This window comes from Sorex araneus, chromosome 7 (genome assembly GCF_027595985.1).
Source record: "Sorex araneus isolate mSorAra2 chromosome 7, mSorAra2.pri, whole genome shotgun sequence".
NCBI classification, from domain to species: Eukaryota; Metazoa; Chordata; class Mammalia; order Eulipotyphla; family Soricidae; genus Sorex; species Sorex araneus.
Window position 1 is genome coordinate 55,984,250 of NC_073308.1, and position 22,429 is coordinate 56,006,678.

Below are 22,429 nucleotides of genomic sequence, written 5' to 3' on the forward strand. Positions count from 1 at the left end.
AAACAGAAAAACATCTGACAGTCAAACTAAAAAATAAATCTGCCCAGAAATAGAAAAAATTAAAAAAGCAGCCCATGAATTGAAGTCAAATGTCTGCAAGCCATAATTTAGATGAGGGTTAATAAACAAATTATTTAAAGGATTGATAATACATTTTAAAGGCCCAAGTTCTCTGATTCAAAGTAGGTAAAAGAACTGAAATAGACATTTTCTAAGAAGATAATCTAGTGGCCCACAGCCCCTAGATATTTAGTCTCATCAGTCATCAAGAAAAAGCAAATCAAAAGCACAATGAGATTGTTGAGTGAGTCGCCTCGACCTGTTATGTGACTCAAATCAGAAAAGAAAGACATAAGTGTTGGTGAGAAGATGAAGGAGGTGAATCTTCAGTATCCAGTTACACATAATCCCTGATTGTGAAATTGGAAAGAATCATCAAGGTTGCTGAATCTAGTAGTCAATCTATACAGTAGGGGAAACTGAGATTCACAGTCTTTACCCAAATGAGAGCAAGTCCGGAATTTGAACCGAGACTCACAGTTCTTCTCTCAGATGTTGTTGGCATTCAGAGGGACTTTCGTCACTACATTTAAGATACCTCACAGCGGAAAGGCAACTTAAACACATGCCATAAACACTTTAGAAATGCATTGACAAGACTCATCACATAAATGTTTAGATACTTCGTATACTTATACCTATACTTTCAAAATAACTAGTTAAAATGCCCTAAAAGGGTTTGGGCTAGTATGAGAAGTTAAGTCATGTTGTTATTACAACACCGATACAAAGTTTTTTGTTTATTTTTTGATTCAGTTGTTTGAGAACACAGAAACTCTGCTTTTCACCCTGCTGATAAGCATATATTGTTAATGCCAGTATTATCCAATAAATCTATATTTAATAGTTAATGCGCTATCATACTAGCACAGTGGGTAGAGTGTTTGCCTTGCACGTGGCTGACCCGGGTTTGATTCCTCCATCCCTTTTGGAGAGCCCGGCAAGCTACCGAGAGTATCTTGCCCGCACAGCAGAGCCTGGCAAGCTGCCCATGGCGTATTTGATATGCCCAAAACAGTAACAACAAGTCTCACAATAGAGACATTACTGGTGCCTGCTCGAGTAAATCAATGAGCAACGGGATCACAGTGACACAGTGAAATAGTTAATATCTATTTTTATGATGACATTTTATAAATGAGTGGGAGCATACAAATCCAATTCAGTTGTCTACTTTTAGTTGTTTGTTTTTTCTTTCCAGTTCGCTATTTTTCAATTGCTACATTGCAATAGCAAAGATATTATTAGGATTTTGTAGATACTGAATTTGGAAGAAAAGGACATTATGCTGTAAACTGAAGGACTTTGATTAACAGGGGAAAAAATAAGAATTCGAAAATTAGAGGGCTATTTTCCTTTGTCTTTTTGACTATTACAACTCCTTTTCTTTAAGAATCCCTCTAAGTCAACTTAAAAAGGAGACTTTGAGAGTGAATGACTTGCTTGTTTTTTTGAGCCAGAGGGTGGATGACATTAAGAGGAAGCCCTTAAAAGAAAGCACTGCTTCCTCTGTTCTGTCCAGAAACAGATTCTTTGAATCCTGAGGAAGTGACTTAATTCTTTCTCCTCTTGGGGTGGAGGTTGGAGATTGCTGAATGTCTTCTGCATTTTTTAAGTGATCTTGCTTTAGTTGTATTTTTTAAAAGCTGAGGGTTCATTAGGTCAACCAATGAATGTATAATGTAACAAACTGGTTTTTTTTTCCAGCCTTTGTCATTTGAGGGAGTGGATAATCTATTTCACTGAACTCAAGTATGCATATTTTGCTTGTCCTCTACTACAGGTTTATTTTGGTTTGCTTTTTTTTATTGTTTTGTATAAATATTTTAGACTTTTTCCCAGAAATATTGATTTCAGGTGGAAATAAACTTTGCATTGCTTCAAAAAGAAAGTTGTATGCAGTGAGAATCTCAAACACATTTGGTAACAAAATAGGCCAAGTTATTCTTGTGTTATGGTTGGATTGAAAAGAAATTTTCAATTTTATAATACCCAAAACATACATCTACACTCTGAGAATTTTCTGAATGCTGTCTAATTTTTTTAATCAAATCCCGATAATTGCTCACTGCAAATTATGACAAATTTGATTTGTTTTATATGATTTAGTTACACTTTTTCCGGTCACCAGAATTTGAACCCATGGCTCAACTAAACTCACCAGTTATTTCTTTTGTTTGTTTGTTTTTGTTTTGGGATCACACCCAGCAATGCGTAGGGTAACTCCTGGCTCTGCACTCAGGAATTACTCCTGAGTGGTGCTTGGGGTACCATGTGGGATGTTGGGAATTGAACCCGTGTTTGCAAGGCAAACGCCTTACCTGCTGCAATACCTCGTTCCTCTTGGAGAGCCTGGCAAGCTACGGAGAGTATCCCGTCCGCACGGCAGAGCCTGGCAAGCTACCCGTGGTGTATTCGAATCTTTTTTTTTTTTTCTTTTTGGGTCACACCCGGCAATGCACAGGGGTTACTCCTGGCTCTGCACTCAAGAATTACTCCTGGCGGTGCTCAGGGGACCATATGGGACGCTGGGATTCGAACCCGGGTCGGCCGCGTGCAAGGCAAACACCCTACCTGCTGTGCTATCATTCCAGCCCCCCCCCCCCCCCCCCCCCCCGGTATATTCAAAATGCCAAAAACAGTATCAAGTCTCACAACGGAGGTGTTACTCGCGCCTGCTCGAGCAAGTTGATGAGCAACAGGAACACAGTGATACAGCGCTACAGATAGATATAGTTATGAGTAGTAACTCAGTTATTATTTGCATAGCACTGACCCATAGTGTTCACCTTATCTGTACACACAAATTTTGTTTTATAGTTTAAAAATCTGCTAAACTTCTGTATTAGCCTTTTCATTTTGTATATTTAATCAGTATTAACCAAATTGGTTAAGATAATGATTAAATTTGATTAGATAATATTTTATTCATATCACAATTATGAGTCATAATCGTCCTAGCAAGGTGATTTTGTATTCCATCATCAATGCCGAACCCCTCTCTTTACATCAATGATCACTTCCTTGTAGAATGGTGAGATCCTGGTGGTGAATCCACAATACAGCTCGTGGAGGATTTTGATATACTGAGTTTGAATGCTCTCTTTGACCAAGGCTTCGATGACCACCTCAGTCTCAACAGAATCAAAGGCCTTCTTTAAGTAGTTGAATGTTAGACAGAGCGGCATCTTGAACTCTCGAGAAACTTCAATGAGTTTGGTCACTGTGTTGATATGGTCTATCGTGCTGAATCCTCTTCGGAACCCGGCTTGCTCGCATGGTTGTCCTTCGTCTAGTGTTCTGCCTATTCTATTCAGGATGACAGGAGTGAACAACTTGTAGATGACAGACAACAGGCAGATTGGGCAATAATTGCCGATGTCGTGGATGTCTCCCTTCTTGTACAGCAGAAAAGTCCTACTGGTTTTCCACTGGGACAGAACCTTACATTCATACAGGTAGCGTGTGAAGAGTCGAGCCAGTGTATTGATGAGTACTGGCGGCAGATTCTTCAGGTGTTAATAAAATAAAAGGTTTTATTAGGTAGAATATTTTATCAAGGAAACACATTTAAATTACCTGCAGAATGCATTATATTCCTTTACATGATCATAAATTTAGTCTTATGGGATATTATCTTTAATTTATAGATAGGAAAATTAAATCTTGAGTTCATGGATACATGCATTAACACCAACTAGTTTCCTAGCTAGCAAAATAGTGACTCTGTTTTACCTTATTGTGAAATTAAAGTCTTTTGCTATTAAAACCCAGTTCTGGAACTTTATCTTTTTTTTGTTTTGTGTGATATAAAATTTATTTTTATGGTGAGCAAATAAGTGAATAACTCAAATAATTATGACTAACGTGTATATCCTTATGTCCACTGCCACAACCAAGATGTGGAAAAATTTAGTCAACTCCTATTGCTCCCAGACAGTCCTCAATTTTCATAACCAATCACAGTTCTAAATATCTATCATGTTAAATTTGCTTTGCCTATACTGGAACATAAATTAATAATATTGTGCAGTATGTATTTCTTAGGTGGGTGGCTTATTTCAATCAACAGTACATGATATTCATCTGTTTGGCATATATTGGCAATTCATCTTTGTTTCTCAAAAATGTTTGATTACATGAATATACTGCAAATTAATTTTCTATTCAGATATATTTTGGGTTTCATCCACTTTGGCACTATTATTAAAGCTTATAGAATATAAAAAAAAATATTGGGAATAAATTAAATGTAATAAATTTGGTTTCTAATATAAAAATATTAGACAGTGCTAAAATTTGGGCAGTTTAAAAAGCTGGACCAAGTAGAGCAAAATATTACAGACTATTTCAAAATATCACAGTGTTAATATTATAACCAAGTCTTGACATTATCAAAATTGTATACTTAGTACAATAATGAAGTCAGCATTCAGTAAAGGTTGTTACATTGATTTTTGCTGATTATGCTCTATAAAGAATGCCGGGGGGCAAAGGAAACTCTGCACCCATAATGCTTTGAGTCTTCACAGAGGCAGAAACTGCAGAGAATCAAGGTCCTCTCTCTCGTTTACAAAGTAACTAAAGTTTTTCAAGCCTGGGTCTACAGGACAGCCCAAAGAAAGAGTACTGTTCCAATTGAGCACAATTGACAAATGTAAGATAGTAATGGAATCTTACTGAGGAAGTTTTATGGTTGAATTGGGTTTTAAGAAAGGACTTTATAAAGAGGTAATGATTTATTACATGGATCACAGGAGGGAGGTTTGCATTTAACATGGGTAGAAAAAGGAAGTGTTTTGGATTGACAATGGCATGTGCTCTAGTTAGTGAAAAACTATATTGATTGAAACAAAATCTACCTATCTTTGATGAGTAAAGGATTAGATGGGACAGGAAAGCAAAAATGAGATTACGAGGACCCTGAGAAATTATTCCAGGCATTTATCTAAATTTGTCATATGATCAGTGATAAATTATTTAGTTAGGTAAATCAGAGTTATGCAGTTTGGAATAAGATACATAAAGAGAGATTACAGGAAGCAGGTCAAAGTTAGATATTGTTCTACACGATCTTCATTATCACCATCAATATACAAGTAATGAGGATAGAAAGAAATAGCACATATAATAAGGTTTTAATCATGCTTCTATTATTATATAAAGGTTATTATTTTACCTCATCTCTAGAAGAAAGCCAATTTCATTATACATAATGCTGAAACTAAACAAATGTATAGGAAGATTGTTAAAATCACCCTCTCCTTTAAACCATGTTAATCCTTCTTGGTATTTTAGGCACTTTTGAATTTTTTTTCTGTTTGTTTTATTTATGTATGTTAGAGTCTTGGTATAGTGATGCTGTAGTTGATATTTTGTCAGTTACTGAATGGTAGGTATTTGTTTTGTTAATAAAAATTCCTAGAGGAATGCCTATCCAGTAGCTCTATGCTAGCTTATTTTATGAGTTCACTGTAATTTATTATTTTAGTATTATAAATTTTCCCCAGCCTTTGTATAAAGACAGTAATAAATATCAGCCAACATAAGTGTTTTGTTTCTTATTCCTTTGTACTTCTCTGCAAAATAGCAATCATTTTAAAGCAAAGTTGAGCATTTGTGTCTGTATTTTACCAATTTTAATTTGAATTCTGATCTTCAATGCTCTACCTTTAGTTGCTCTTAAAACAGGGGGTGGGTTCCTTAGCAAAAAATAATGTTTTAGTGACAATTTCTTACATTATTGTTAATCTTCAGATTTCACACATACAGCATTGCACTCCCACATCGTTCTCAAGTGTCTGCTTAGCTCACTATTCTCTATCCCAGTCCCACTTGCAGGCTCTCTGCCCTGGTAAGGTGAATAGAGTCTTGGGGACACTGGCTTAACAAATTTTTATTGAAATTATTATCTTGTTCAGTTTCTTGCCATTTTAAACTATGAATTTTCTCCATGCCTCCGTAATGGATGCATTTGGATAGTTTTCCGTGTCTCCCCATTTTAAACAATGCTTCAATTAATAGCACTGCACCTATTTCCATATATATCATTTAAAAGTTAATTACTGGGATGAGAGAACATTTACTTCTTAAAATCTAACACCCTAACACAAATTATATCAATAAAAATTTAACACTCCCTTCTGTGGCAAAAGAAATTCCAATTTCCTTAGATCCTTTGCAATCCTTTACTTACTTATTTATCTGTTTATTTACATAGCTAGTTATTGTCTTGGGTTTGGGGGCTGAAAACTGCTGGACCATACCCAGAGGTGCTCAGGCCTTATTCCTGGATCTATGCTCAGGGATCACTTCTGATGATGCTCAGGAAACTGGCTGCCAGTGATCAAACCAGGGTTGGTCAAATTCAAGGCAAGTGCCTTAACCCATGTCTCTGGCTCCAGCAATCCTTTCTTTCAAAGGATTTTTTGATATTTTTTGATATTTCAAATACTTGCAAATATCATATTTATGAAATATTATCTCTGTTTTTCTCTGTTGAATAATGTAACATTTTCAATTATATATGTGTATATGTACATATATATACACATATATACATATATATATTAGTGACGTAATCCACTTGCCTGGAATTTCATCAATTTTGACCACTTTCTCTTAAATGGCTTTCCTTTTTTCTTTTATATATTCTGGGCACTAATCCTAGAACTCTGATCTAATTTATCAAGTTCTAGTTCTAGTGTTTTTCTCATTTTTGACCCTATTTAATAGATACCTTTATAGTTATTATATGGATAAAATCAAACATCTTTTATGGTAAGGGGCATCTTTACTTGGATTAACAAGTTAAACAATGTCAAAAGCTTTGACCTACTATTTTATTGTCATTCTTTATGAATTAGTTAATTTTATAGTAAAATTTTAATTTATTTATTCTCATTTACATAGCTACAAAGATATTTTTCTAGAGTGAATAAAATGGAATTATGGAAAAAAGAAAAATGTTAAAATCATACATATTTCCATTGTAAATATGTATGATTGAACCATTGGGATGTTGCTTTCTTCCTTTTTTCAAATTTAAGCAGCAATTCCCATCCAGTTATTCAACATAATGTGTGATTAATGAAATCCCACTGTCTTCCTTAGGAACTACTCAGAAAACATGAATTTAGTTGTATGAAATCTTTGCAGAGTAATTAATTGCTTTGCACTTTGGCTGAATCGAATGTAATTCACAGTTTGTGTACCTAATTTAGTAGGTACCGAAGCAATATCTTATAATTTTTAAACAATTTAACAAAAGTTCTGTTGTACTTTCAGCAATTCACAGAAGCTGTGAGTCCTTCAGTGTTACCGCCATCAGCTTTGCCCCTGGACCTACTGAACAATGCTGTCACTGCCTTTAGTACATTGGAAGATCTCATTCGGTACCTGGAGCCAGACAGATGGCAGCTGGACTTAGAAGATCTCTATAGGCCAACTTGGCAACTCCTTGGCAAAGCTTTTGTATTTGGAAGAAAATCCAGAGGTAAGGTCTCTCTTCAGATTAGAAATTCATCAATTTTCTTAGCAGCTAATGTTTTACATTCTTATGCTGTCACTTCTCTTGTGTAGAACATGAAATGTTTCAGCAATGCATTTCAATGATTAATTTCTGTAACATTTGAGCATATGCATAAATTAAATAAGATGACCTACAAGAGAGGCACCTAGCAGCAGTCTTGAATGACTAAAGGGAAAGCTTAGCTGAAAATTCCTGTTATTTCTGTTCTTCAAAAATATCATTATGGTGAAGTATTCCTTTACATTTCACGAGAATCATTCCTTGCTAAAACTTAAGATTTGGGGTAGTTCAATTTAGAGACTCAAAAGAGATTCTCTTGATTTCTACGTTTGGGCTAGAAAAGACCAAATTTTTAACTACTGTATCCCTCTGTCCCTCTTGAGTTACAATTGTCTGTTTCCAAATCCTAGGCTGGGAAACATTTCTGACCATTAAAACTGACAATAACTATTAAACGACTATTAAAATGAACCATTAGACACTAACCTTTACAGACTGGAGTGATAGTATAGCTAAGTGGGCATTTTCCTTATACTCACTCGGGTTCAATCCCCAGCATCCTGTATGGTCCCAGCAGAGCCAGGGGTAATTCCTGAGTGCAAAGCCTTGAGTAACCCCTGAAAATTGCTGGATGTAACCCACAAAGCCAAACAACCAAGCAAACAAAACAAAACTAACCTTTAGTTCCATTACTATCAAACGAATATTGTCTAAGATAAGAAGCAAAGCAAATATCACCAAAAGGAACCCACACTACGAAAATTTGTTCATATATGTATTTGCTTCTAAGAAGACAGCTTTGCACTATATGGATACATCTGCAAAGAGTTCAGTTGCCGACACTGAAACTTAATTAAACATGGTCAGAAATGGAAAACAATGCTAATAGAGCTGGCACAAAGATAACTCATTTTCCTAGTAATATTAGAACTGGGAAGCCATGTCAGAAACAATGAAAATGTAGTAGAACTGACTGGATAATTGTAATTATGCACTCAAAAGTCTGTTTCTGTCTGTCAAAACCCGTTGAAGTCTATCTAAGGACACTTTAGAGAATGGAATGGCAGTCTGGAGAATTTATATAGAAAGAGCAATATTTTGTTAATGTGATATTTACAGGCAGATTGCACTAGACTCCTTCTTCTAAATCTTGTCAGAAGGAAACCCGATTCCTGCCCTTTTCCTGCTAAGCATTACAGCTTTTTGGATCAGGAGCTTTCATCTCAGCAGGTCATGTCCAGACTTGCCAACATAGGTATTTTGCTATGCCGACAGACTTGCTTTCCTTTCAGCAACTTTTGAAATCAATGTTCAAGTACTTCTGCAGCCGAATCTTGTCCAGATGCTGAAAGCTGTTCCATAGTTAGAAAATTTGATCTTGATGAGTAACTCAGAAACGCTTTCCTTCCCTCCAGTCCCACTCAGGAACAGGAAAATGAAGATCCACAAAATTAGTCAAACACTGAATAGAGCTTTGTTAGTAAAATTTAAGTCTGTTTATTAATTCTATTGTCATTAAGAAGAAGCAATAGCTTAAACATGTTCTAATTTAGCTATAGTGTTTTAGATAGCTGACGATGACTCCAGCCTGAAAAAGAATCTTCCCTGTAGCTATGTCTTTATCTACCTGGTACTCAAGGCAGATTTGGCTAGAGGCTAGTATGCATTTAAAAGCATCCATCATTGAAGCCGATCTTTCAAATATTCATTTAGCACTATCCAAATTGAAGCCCTTTAGAGTTTGCCAAAACTATTAACTTTTTAAGCATACAGTAAGTGTGAGAAAAGCAGTGTATATTTTTGGAACTTTACATAAACTAAGATGCAGGTGTGGGATAACATCTATATAGACAAAAACCAACTCCCTTCCCAAGAGTCCTTTTACAAAGGAACTAGAAGTAAAATGTTTAAAAGCTTCTTATTAGACATTGAAATACATTTTCCACCAAGTAAACATATCACAGTGTTGTTACCACATTCATCTTCTAAAGACCACCCCGAGAATGCATTATAGTAATAGATATCTTGGGACTAACTATCTTAAGAATGAATAACTAGGGGGCTGGAGTGATAGCACAGCGGGTAGGGTGTTTACCTTGCACTCGGCCGACCCGGGTTCGATTCTCAGCATGCCATATGGTCCCCTGAGCACCACGAGGAGTAATTCCTGAGTGCAGATCCAGGAGTAACCCCGGTACATCGCCAGGTGTGACCCAAAAAGCAAAAAAAAAAAATGAATGAATAACCAGGGGGCTGGAGTGATAGCACAGTGGGTAGGGCATTTGCCTTGCACTTGGCAGACCCAGGTTCTATTCCCAACATTCCATATGGTTCCCTGAGCACTGCCAGGGGTAATTCCTGAGTGCAGAGCCAGGAGTAATCCCGGTGCATTGCCTGGTGTGACCCAAAAAGCAAAAAAAACAGAATGAATAACTAAGAAAGTGAAATGTGACCATCATGTTTTCAGTCACTATTTTGCTTTTTTAAATATTACACTTTGAAGTAAAGCTTGTAATATTGGTTAATCTGAACAAGAAAGTCTGTCTTAAACTTTCCCTGGTCACATGCTACAAAATCTTCATTTTTTTCAGAGACTACATTGTTTTAGGAGGTACTTATAACAAAGAAAGAAAGTAAATAACCTAAAGACTATATTTTACTTTACAATATTTTGCAGTGGGTAGCTTTTATATAATTATAATTGCATTTACATGTCTGTGCGTGCTCTTTCTCTCCTTTTTCTTCCTTTTTTTTAAGCCTATAATTTCTGCACAATGCTTGGATAATTTAAGACCAACCAGTAGAAATAGGAAACATAAATTTCAAATAAGATATGCCAAGCTAAAGTCTTTCATTGTATTTTTAGCTCCATATAGACCACATTAATGTTTTTCTGTTTCTTTTTTTCTATCCTTGCCCTTTTCTTTCTCTGCTTCAGATTTTCATTCATACCTGATATAGAAGGGAGAAAAAAATTTCCTGTTTTCTAAGTCAGGCTTAACTAGTACTTAAAAAGGACTTTTGACTTTTGTGTCAAACATGATAAATGAGTGGAAGCTAAGTTGAAAGTGTGTTTAAAAATTCACATTGTAGCAGGTATCATAACTTAGTTCACTTGGGAAATCTATCTAACCTTTTATTGTGGTTAAGTAAACATTTTAAAATGAACATATACAATCTCATTTTCTAGTTTCGTAAAGTAGTGTGTTTAAAACTATTTGAGGTAGATGAATATCCTTTGTAAGTTAAGAGCTTCATTCACATTCTGAAGAAGTATAAATCTTAAATAAGCACTGGAAATTTTGGCAACCAGCTTTCTTATACATGTACATGTTTTAGCTTTTTTTCTCACCTTTCCTTTTGCCCAGATATTAACTTGGAGAGCAAAGTTACAGATAAATTCATGAATGAGCTTAGCAAAAATGGATGTATAGTATTTAATAGTAATAAGTAATAATAATAGCAAATTTAGTAAGATGAAAGTAGGTAAATTATATATCATTAACCTAATTATCAGGTTGGTTTTATTGGAGATCATTTGGCCTTTTAAGGTACTCAAAAGTGTGAACTCATTTTCTTTTACTTTCACAGGATCAATTTTTTTGTTTTGATGAGGGGGAACTATTTCAGATCTAGTTAAAAAATGACTTTCAATAGAATTAGAAAAACTAGTTAACTAGAGAGATATTAGTCTGAAAATGTTTAATTAGAATTTCTTTGGTGACACCTTGTGTTTGATTAATGTTTGGTCAACTATATTGCTTACCATTTCCAATACATATGCATAAATTAACTTTTTTCTTGAAAATACATTGTTTCCCTTTGATATAAAAATGTAATTTTAAATAAAGTTTTCAAATATAAGGATATTAAAGCCAAGAAAATGAGATTTTAGCTCTTAATTATCTCCTCACTTAACAAAACTTGACCATTTTATTTTTATTGGAATGCAAGGGCTGTGACATAGTATAGCAGGTCAGGCATTTGCTTTGAAAGTGACAGACCCAGGTTTGGTGCTCAGCATGGATGTGATTCCCTGAAACCCCCAGTATTCTTTCCTGAGCACTGCTGGGTATGGCTCCCAAACCAAGAAACCAAAAGAGTTGCAAATAGTTGCAAGAGTTGCAAATGAGATTACATAACGATTATTTGAAGAAATTTTTGATGTTGAAGGGGTTTGTTTTGTTTTGTTTTTTTATATTCGAGGCAAAATATAGGCTTGAAGAGCAAGTTGAACTGAACCCAAAGCCTCACACACGAAAGGCAAGTGCTCTTACAAGGAACTATGTCACTGTCACTAGCGCTCCAAGGCTTTTGAACCAAAAAATAGGTTTATTCCCCCCCAATTTCTTTATCATGTTTTCAATATTATTGAAAAGTTTTTTATCCCATTTTTATCAATAGTTTAGGGAATATTCCTAAATGTTAGTAAAACTCTTATTGAAGAAATTGACAGCTGATGAGTTGTATGTCATACAATATCTTCTGTTTTATTGTTTTTTTACTTTATTTGCTGGGGGATGATCAGGATCATGTAGCACAGGTCAGGACTATTACTGGCTGTCTGCATAGGTACAGAGACTAAACTGGGTTTGCTCACATGCAAGGCAATCACCTCATCCATTGTGCATCTCTCTGGCCAGATTATGAAACACTGCTTTAGACTTTGATCTCTGAAGCTAATTTTTTGTTGTTGTTGTTTGCTTTGCTTTGGGATCACACCCAGCAGTGCTCTGGGCAGTCCTAGGAGTGCTCTAGGGGTCAGGTGCAGTGAAAAATGTTGAACTGGTTCTGCCTTATACAAGGCAAACACATTACCCTATGCAGTATCTCACAGCCTGTTATTCTTTAATTTTATTGAAAGTCACTGTCACTGTCATCCCGTTGCTCATCGATTTGTTCGAGCGGGCACCAGTAACGTCTCTCATTGAGAGACTTATTGTTACTGTTTTTGGCATATCCAATACGCATGGGTAGCTTGCCAGGCTCTGCTGCGTGGGCTCCATAGTCTCGGTAGCTTGCCGGGCTCTCCGAGAGGGGCGGGGGAATCGAACTTAGGTTGCCGCATGAAAGGCGAATGCTCAACTGCTGTGCTATCACTCCAGCCCTTATTGAAATATATTTCTAGGGGAAAAGGTAGCATTATAGAACAGAAATTTAAATTATATTCAATATATTTACCCCAATAATACTAAAATACTAATTGTATAGGGTGTATACACTTAGAGTAAACATAACTTATCATTTTTATATTTTTCTAAAATGTGCTATATTGTATTTAAAATTAGTTGTTGTTTGAGAATTTATTGCAAGTGTCTAATGAAAGGATATTTTCTTTGAGCATCACAACTAGATATCTCTTAAAGAATAAGGCATAATATAATTTGCTAGTTTGCTAAAATAACAGAAACAATGGCTATAAATTAAACATTCCTTCCACCCATTGGAAAATGATGGAGAAAAAACTGATGTACACTACTCTTAAATTTTAAAGAACATAAGTGACTCATGCCCCCAAAGTTTTGCATTTGAACAACTCTTGCTCTTATAAAGTATATCATCTTTCCCACTCATAGCCCACTCAGCTATCTTTAATTAAAATTAATTTTATGTTATGATGCCTATTTCCACAAAGATTACAGAAAATACTGTTGATAGCTTCCTGTAAGTTCTTTTGTTTTAACTTCAAGTGAATTTTTTAAATTGCATTTGGTTTCTAGTCAAAGTATTCATCTATTCTTCCCTCCAATGCTCTCCTTGTTTACTCTTTTACAAAGGTTAAAAGGTGTAGCCTCTTTTTCTCTCTCTTTAAAGTTTCCTATTTATATCTCTCCACTGTTTTGTTGGCTCTTCTCTTCGTATTACACAATGGCATCTCTTTATTGGTCACTAAGTCATAAAGAAGCTTTGTGCACTGTAAAATAGAAGGCCCCACTTGCTAACTGCATCGGCCCTAAAACTTACTTAAAGTAAGATCTATGCAAGTTAATGGTCATGAACTAGCTTGATTCCTTTGTGAAAAAGAGTTTTGTGAAATACCTCCAGGGTCACAGCATGAAGCTCTGTTTTTCTTTATCCTTTTATGTCACATAGGGTTGGATCTGAACCTTCTTAAAGAGGAGGTGAGATTATACAGCTGCACACCTCGGAACTTCTCGGTGTCCATACGGGAAGAACTAAAGAGAACCGATACCATATTCTGGCCAGGTTGTCTCCTGGTTAAACGCTGTGGTGGAAATTGTGCGTGTTGTCTCCACAATTGTAATGAATGTCAATGTGTCCCAAGCAAAGTTACGAAAAAATATCATGAGGTAAGTATGACACTTTCTATAGGGGTTCTATTGGGTGTTTCCTGTCCTTAAGAGTAACAAAACAATGTGTCTGAAATGGATTGGGGAAGAAAGGAAATGCAGCATTCATGAGAAGAGAGAAAAGAAAGGTTTAACAAATCAGTTATATATTTTTTTTATTTTTTAAATTAAGATCTTTAGAACCCAGACATTAAGATGTAGAAAATGTATCTTCTTGTTATACTTCATGGAGTCTCAGGGACGTTTTTATCTGTTATAATAGAATGAAAATGTGTTCTTCTGTGGGGAAAACCAGTGAAAGTTTTCAACTGCCTAAAGTAGGAAAGAAAATGTTTTAAAAGCAAGTATTTTCGAAGACTGGAGCAATAGCACAGCGGGTAAGGCCTTAAACACGGCCGACAAAAGTTCGATTCCCAGCATCCCATATGGTCCCCTGAGCACCGCCAGGGGTAATTCCTGAGTGCAGAGTCAGGAGTAACCCCTGTGCATTGCCAGGTGTGACCCCAAAAAGCCAAAAAATAAATAAATAAAAAATAAAAATAAAAACAAGTATTTTCAATGTTGAAAAAACATTTGGAATTTGCTTCATTTGTGACAATATTGGTACATCAATCTCAAGGATTATGCAAATGTATGATTATGCAGATTTTTATATTATCCAGTTGCCCCAGATAACATGTTAACCTTTTTATGGCTTATTTATCCTTTATTCTATAGAATTATGTAAAGCAAAACATTAAATGTTAGTAAGCATTGTTTTTTAGAGATGTGTGAGCCCTTAAGCTTAGAGTTGCAAAATTATCATTTATGCTGGAATATCCCAGTTCTTTCTCAGCCTCTCCACTGGCATCATCATGTAGAGCTTTACACCAGGGACCAGTCTCTTTGATGAGTTAGCTTTAATTTTTATGAACTGATTATATTACACTAAATAAAAGCGTGGTATTTTTCAAATGCTGACTTATTTCAACATGAACTTTAGTGTGTCACTTTTATTTTTCGATACATTTAACAACCATGCATAATAAATGCTTATTTTTTCATGTGCCAAAGATATCAGAGATGCCTTTGTCTGTGTTAGGGAATTTGAACTTGCATGGACTAGTCAGTCACAGAGTTCTTATGACACAATTGTCCTGCTTTCACCAATACTATGTTAGTGAACTTGGTAGTTCAAGGAGCTCCAACCTTATTGTTCTTTGTGAACAGGAATCTTCCAAGAAAGAATCCTTAATATTCTAATTACCATAAATTAAAAATAAAGTTTAAAATAAAATTATTTAAACACTAGGCAGATAATGGCATTGAATGGCATAAAATAAAAGATGTTATGAGAACAGGAATTAAATAAGAGTGATTGATTTTCACTTTCAAACATTCAATTTTGAACTTTCTAAATCAAGTGTTTTCTAAGCCAGGTGTATTTGGTGAAATGACGTAGCCAACAAGCTTACCATTTATAAATATTGTTCTAAGAATTCTGCAGCCCAAACTAGTCATAATAGCTTTTAGAAACTAGCTTATGGATGTTAACTTCTTATCCCAAGTTGGTCAATGAAAATCCATCATCTGGTCAAGTGAATTTTCCTCCATCCCATGCATTTCTTTTAAAATATCATTAGAGTTATCAAGAAATTTGCTAGTAATGTGCAATGTTTGTCTTAAATTTTGAGATCAATGCCCAGAACATGTATCAAAGGATGAGGGTACTTGCTGGGAATCATAAGGTCGTGAGTTCAAACCCAGGAGCCTCATATGGCACTGAGGTAGTTAGGACAGTTCCACTATGTGTGATTTCCAGCTCAAAGGGTTCAGAAGAATGGCTGAATCACACAAGGCACCTGTCTTCATAGGCTGCAAGCTTAAATCCTAGTACAACCTATAAACATTGAAGTAATCCTTACAATCTTGCTGGTAGGGGTGCCTAGGAAGAAAGAACCGAGAAGGCCCAGATGATAATTCAGTGTCTTAGAAAGCTACCATGGCAACATTGAGGTCCTGAATTGTACCAAATGTGCTGAATTCATCTAACATCCTCCTCACTCACCTAACTTCCTGATTACCCCAGCGAAGAAAAATAAATAAATTCTCAGATAAAATATATGTTTTTGAGCTGTGGGACATCATGAGCTACTTCCAGAGTGCAACTAATTCATTATTAATTGTTCTCCAGTCTTTCGGTGGAGTTAATTATGCATACATTTGTGTGTATGAACTTCTGCATAGTCATGTCTCTGTCTATCATATGTCTATCCTCATAGTTAAGGATGTTTAATTAATAGACTAGTGCCAGTTTCTCACAAATATCACTAATGTATGCCTGTAAAATACAATTTCATACTTTTCTATTTTGCATTTCTTACAATACCTCCATAAGCAATCACATCTAGTTTTTAACTTTTCTGTGATACTCTTTCATTAAGTATGAAATTACCCTATGGAAAAAGATCTCTTGATCAACATCATTCATCATTTCAGAATATTACCTTTGGCATTTCTATATTTTGGAAATAAGTTCTGAACCTAATACTACTCAAATAAATAAAATTACTTTGTAAATATAATGAATACTTCCCAAAACATTGCCATTTAATGTTCTTTGATGGTCCTGGTTCAAATTTTCAGTTTGAAGATTATTCTACTTTGTAATGAAGTCAGATGCAAAGACAGAACTTAGAAATTCTAATTGTTCTCTCCTCTCTATTTATGTTACACAAGTTTCCCTAAATAGTAATTAGAATTTTCATCATGTCACTATAAATGTAACAGCATTATCCCTATTTTTTATTTCCTTCTGCATTTTAATTGATTCTTATTTAACATTACATAAAAATAAGATTACAAAGTCTAATAAAATATTGAAATTATTTTCATAATGTATGCATGATGATTGTCATATACTGTTTTTATATTAACAGTAATATCAGTATCAATCACCATATACTCTCTATTTCAAGTCATTTTAGCAACAAATGATTCCCTAATACTTTCTCTATCAACCAAAGAGGAATTTTCAGAAAAGCAAAACAGAAACTTTGTATTTGTAGACACTCAAATATCTCCAAGAACATTTAATATTTCATAATTACTGTTTATTTTTTGCTACAGCCAATTGAGAACTAAGAAATTACAGAGATTACATTACAGCGCAGACTTTAAGAACAAAGACTTCAAAGTGAGACTTGCAGGGAATGAATCTGACATTATTAGCTGTGTAACTTTGAGCAAATAATTTTATCCCCTGTGCCTTGATGGTCTCATCTGTAAAGAGTTTTTCCAGTTCTCAAATTGTAATGGTGAGGTTTTTAGGAATTGATATTTACCTCTGTTGAAACAAGATCTGGCATATTTCCAGCCCTTAATATTTATCGGGCTGGAGCAAAGCACAGTGGTAGGGCGTTTGCCTTGCACACGGTGACCCGGGTTCGATTTCTCCACCCCTCTCGGAGAGCCTGGCAAGTTACCCATGGTGTATTCAATATGCAAAAAAAAAATAAAAATAAATAAAAACCAGTAACAAGAAGTCTCAAAATGGAGATGTTACTGGTGCCCGCTTGAGCAACGGGATGACAGTGATACAGTGATAGTATTTATTAACTAACTACTCTCTTATTCCTGTTTTTACATTCTAGATTTATTTTTCAATTGAATAAAAATCCATCTGTATTCCCTTCCCACCTCTTCCTTTTCTTGTTGATGATTTGGTGGTTGTGATGGTTTTGGGGCTACACCTCTGCCTGCCTGGGCTTGCCAGGGCTCACAGCCAGATTATGGTATTCCCACACTTGTCCGCGGTCTTGCTCTTTGGGTTTTTCTATCCTTTATCTATAATGTTTTTGCAAAGGCTCAACCACAGGACACGCAGGTTGGAGTTCTAGTGCTCACCGAGGGTTGCTCCCAGGATCGTTTCTGTGCTTGCGGGAATCACCACCCTTCTTTTGTGCTACAGCCAGAGATCAGTTTGTAGCAAAGCTCCCGGGTAGCACTTAGTGTGTGTGGGACATTGACACTTGTGATCTCAGGCCCGTGCGGCTGCTTCTTTAAGCCCCTCGGCTTTTTCCCTGGGCCCCAGCAAATGCATGCTAATATAAGCACTAGTTAGAAGAAGGAAGGATGATAGAATTGTAGCCTATAGTGACGAACTCATGACCATATAGAATGACTTCTACTCTATACCTACCACCTGAGAAAATTTTTACAAAGGAAGGTAGAAATAAAAGACTTTGGCTAGACCTTATTACAATTTTTTCTACCTACCCAACTCATTCGACAAAAGATTGGTAATAATAGTGTGACAAGAAATAGTACGGACCATACAAGAAACTAGTTCATTTTGATGCCACAGTAAATTGTTTAACATAGTAAGCCTGCACTGACACATTAAGTAGTACTTAACAGTCATGAGATTAAGTTTTACATAGGAGAATATTTTTAATTCTAAAATTCTAATGTGAAGCAGAAATCTTCTTTAATGGTTTTCTATTTCTCATAGGTTATACAAGACTTTTTAAGTTATCATTCTAGGAAATAGCTGCTAAATAAATACAACATGTGTATGCAATAGTCTGCTTCTTTATAATCCTTATATAAAATTGCAGACTTCTAACTTTAGTATTTTATACTTTGCTGGAGTATAAATACTAACTGTTCAGTCCTCTTTAAAATTTGATTCACTTGTATAAACAGGAGTAATAATTGTAAATTGCTTAATATAATTCATGTAAAACAAAGTATGTAAAAACATTATTATAGTGCCTGAAACCTTATGAGCATTCAAAAAAAAGTCAGCTAATTAATGTTTCCTGAGATGATAGAGTTCAAGTAAGGATATTTTCTATTTTCTCTATTTTCTTTATATCTTCAAGAATGGTCATGAGACTTATGCTTTGGGGGATTAAAGAAAATGTTTAGGAAGGCATCTTTCAGAAGTTGTTCTATGAAAGTATCTTTGTCACAGTCAGAGAATAAGAAAACTAGATAGCTCATTACTATGCGCTCCAGTCTTTGTTCATAACCCAAACAAATATAATAGCTGACTTTTTCATTTTAGTTATAAAACTAAAATAAAGTATGGAAGAGGTAGTTCTTATCAAATACTGCAAATAAACTTTTAGACACTACATAGCTCTTTTGTCGGTAAGTTATATAAAAGAACTGTGCTTAACATTAGCATCTATTTTTGCTATGTTTGTATTAAAATTTAAAAAACCCAAACTTCAATTAACCCTATTAAATAGAAGCATTGTTGTTCTTACTGCCAAACCGCCATAGACTGTACAGTAGGCTGCAGCTGTAGAAAGTTAGCCGTGACGGAGGCTGATGTCTATGAAGTACATCTAATCCATCTCATCAAGTTTATAGAGGACTTGAAGTGTAGCCAAGAAAATTAATGAGTGGCATAATTGAGCAAACTCAGCTGTAGAGTGATCATGTTTCTTTTCAGCATATTACACTACTTTCATGCATTGCTCCAAGTGTAAATATTTGTTCAATGTATGCATAAATGAATGAATGAGAGAAACCAACAAATAGAAAACGCATTGTGCCATGGTGGTCCACAATACTTACATCAAGGTGAAGTTCTCTCTGACATTGTTAGATGACCGTTTATGACCTTCAGAAGGGCAGGGAATGTGTTGAGAATGTCTTCACCAGGGGGGAAAAATTGAAAATGTGTTAAGCCTTTGCCGGATGCCAACATTTCTTTTCTGACATTTTTACTTGTTTGTGAAATCAGCAGTCGCACGGACTGATTTTTAAAGAAGGATTGCGCTGTTTCCTTCCAGGTCCTTCAGTTAAGACCAAAGATTGGAGTCAGAGGATTGCATAAATCTCTCACTGATGTGGCCCTGGAGCACCACGAGGAGTGTGACTGTGTGTGCAGAGGGAACACCGGCGGATAACCACGTGGCCAGAGCAGCCACCTGCCCGAGACATGCAGCGCAACTGGCTGATTCTTTCTAGAACTCATACGTTATCTCCATCCATAATCTCAGTTTGCTTCAGGGACCTTTCATCTTCAGGATTTACAGTGTGTTCTCAAAGAAGAGACACCAGATGGAATTAGGAGCTGTGCAACAGCTCTTTTGAGAGGAAGCCCAGTGATAGGAGAGAAGGTCTTCCATCGTGGAAAAAAAAAAAAAAACTTAAATGTTGTAGATCACTAGCTAGTTCCGAGGTACCGTGTGCTTACTCAGCTAGCTGTGTTCTATATTTCAGTTGTCTTGAGAAGGCTTGGGTTGATGTCAGTGCAGGAAAAACTGTGCAAATGAGCACCTAATTCTGTTGCCTTGCTTATTAACTGTAAAGCTCCATGTTCTGGGCCTAAAATCAGAGAAATCTGGAATTTGTTTCCTTATAATCACATATCTAAACCAGAGTGTTCTATGTCCTACAGACTTGGTTTTTAAAAAGGAACTGTGTTGCCATGAATTAAACTTAAGTCAGACTGAAAGGAAGGACTGGATTTTCCGTATTTTTTACTAAACTACCACCTAGAAGAAGAGAACTGCATTCATGGTTTGGAAGAGACGAACCAGAAGAGTGGCCTTATCTTCACTTTATCTATAAGTTGGTTTATTTGTTTTATTGTGTACATTTTTATATTCTCCTTTTGACATTATAACTGTTTTGCTTTTCTAATCTTGTTAAATATATCTATTTTTACCAAAGGTATTTAATATTCTTTTTTATGACAACCTAGAGCAATTATTTTTAGCTTGGTAAAATCTTTAAACAGAATTGTTATTGCCAGAGGAACAAAGATTCTATAAAAAAAAATTGTTGCTCTGACAAAAATACATGCATTTCGTCCTCACGTGGTGCTAGAGTTTAGAGAAATCTGCCTTTTAAAATAGTGAAAGGGAAACCAAGAGAATTTGCAAAGTTGCAAAGACATTTTGGAACTAAATCATCATAGCTTCCACTCCTAGTATTGGAGATGCAAATAAAGGGCAGGCAAGGAGAGTAGATATTCTGTTCCAGCATTACTAACCTGTAACTCTTCTTTTGAGAAATGTGAGCCGAGCTCAGAAGAACATAAGGCACCTTGAAAAAAAAAATAAACGAGACTTTGCAGCTTCCTGACAAAGCTTGCTCGCTCTCCTGTAGGAACACATCCTATTTATTGTGATGTTCTGGTTTTATTCTCTTTAAACTCTGATCCGTACATGTGTATAAATTCATGGATATTTTTATGTACAGAAGTATATCCTTTAACCAATTCACTTCCTGTACTCTTTGGCCATTGGAAAAAAGAAATCAGTAAACTATTTTGCTTGTAAAATGCTTAATATTGTGTGTAGGTTATGTGGTGACTATCTGAATTGAAAATGTATTGAATCACCAAATAAAAGAACACAGATATTTTGGGGGAGAAATTGTTTGTGTGTGTGTATGTGTGTGTGTGCCTATGCCCATACACATGCGCCCTCACGCAAGATTTGTCTCTTGAATTCCAAGAAAAGGAAAATGTTAACATTTTAAGATGCCTGTGCTATTCATTATGTAACAGCTCCTGTCAATTCAAAACATGGGCAGGAAAGCTGACCTTTCTTTCTCCTAAGACTTCTTATGCTTTTGAGCCTCTCTTTTTCTCACTGCTCTTGAGACTGATATCCGATCAAGTTGCACCCAACTTGAACACTGTATGCGATTGACAAAATGCATCATAATTTCCAGCCCCACCTTTATTCTACATGCTAAGAGGGCATGGAAGGATTTGGCATATGGAGTAACAAGTAATATATTTTCTAACATGGTACACTTCTCGGTGTGGAGTCCCATTTTCACACCCAAGTTTCTTCGGGATGGGTTTCTTCAGCCGTTTCCCTGCCTCTCAGCTTGCCAAGGATGCCTGGGCCCCAAGACCTGAGCTGTCTTCAGACCCCCTACACTGTACTCTCTTTAAGGCCTTTTTCTATCTAGTACCGAAGCACATGAAAATAAAACACTGCACATATGTTCATCTTCATGATTTACCTTGAGAGCTTTGTTCTAGCCCCGTGGAGACTACTAGAAACTGCCTCATTGTGCTCCTCTGAAATATGGGCTGTGTCCCTCATAACCATTCCCAGCTCTCATCATAACCCACTCACCAGAACATTTTACAGTGAAAGTCCTGTATAACTCAGTTTAACCTAGCACCTTTAACACTGATTAGAATATCTCCTTTATTCTAACTTTTGTTTTTAATTTTATGTTTTTCCCATTATGTTTTTAATTTTAATTCTTTGTGTACTTGAAACTATTGAACTCCAAAGGGCTGGAGCAAAGTTAGAGTGGGCAGGGCCTTTGTTGAGCACACAGCCAACCCAGGTTTAATTCTCATATGATCCACTGAGCTTGCCAGGAGTGATTCCTGAGCACAGAGCACCTCTGAGTTTGCCATGTGTGACCCAAACTCCTTTAAAAAAAAAAAAAACCTATGGAAAGCCTAACAAATGTATCTAGAAAGTTAGGCATCCCAAAGACTCGCTAGTCAGTGGGTCCTAATTGCCTTTTATTCTCTCATTAATTTTCCTATGCA

At 35.8% G+C, this 22,429-nt stretch overlaps 1 protein-coding gene across 1 annotated transcript in view; it reads left to right on the forward strand.

The window, feature by feature from the left end:
• The window catches only part of PDGFC (platelet derived growth factor C), a 226,109-nt gene extending 204,844 nt beyond the window's left edge, over positions 1–21,265 (forward strand). The window contains exons 5-7 of the mRNA XM_055144566.1: positions 7,348–7,555; positions 13,685–13,902; positions 19,689–21,265. Coding sequence (XP_055000541.1) covers positions 7,348–7,555; positions 13,685–13,902; positions 19,689–19,805 — 543 coding nt within the window. The 3' untranslated portion in view covers positions 19,806–21,265. The remainder of the gene's footprint in view (positions 1–7,347; positions 7,556–13,684; positions 13,903–19,688) is intronic.
• The last annotated feature ends 1,164 nt before the right edge of the window (positions 21,266–22,429 follow it).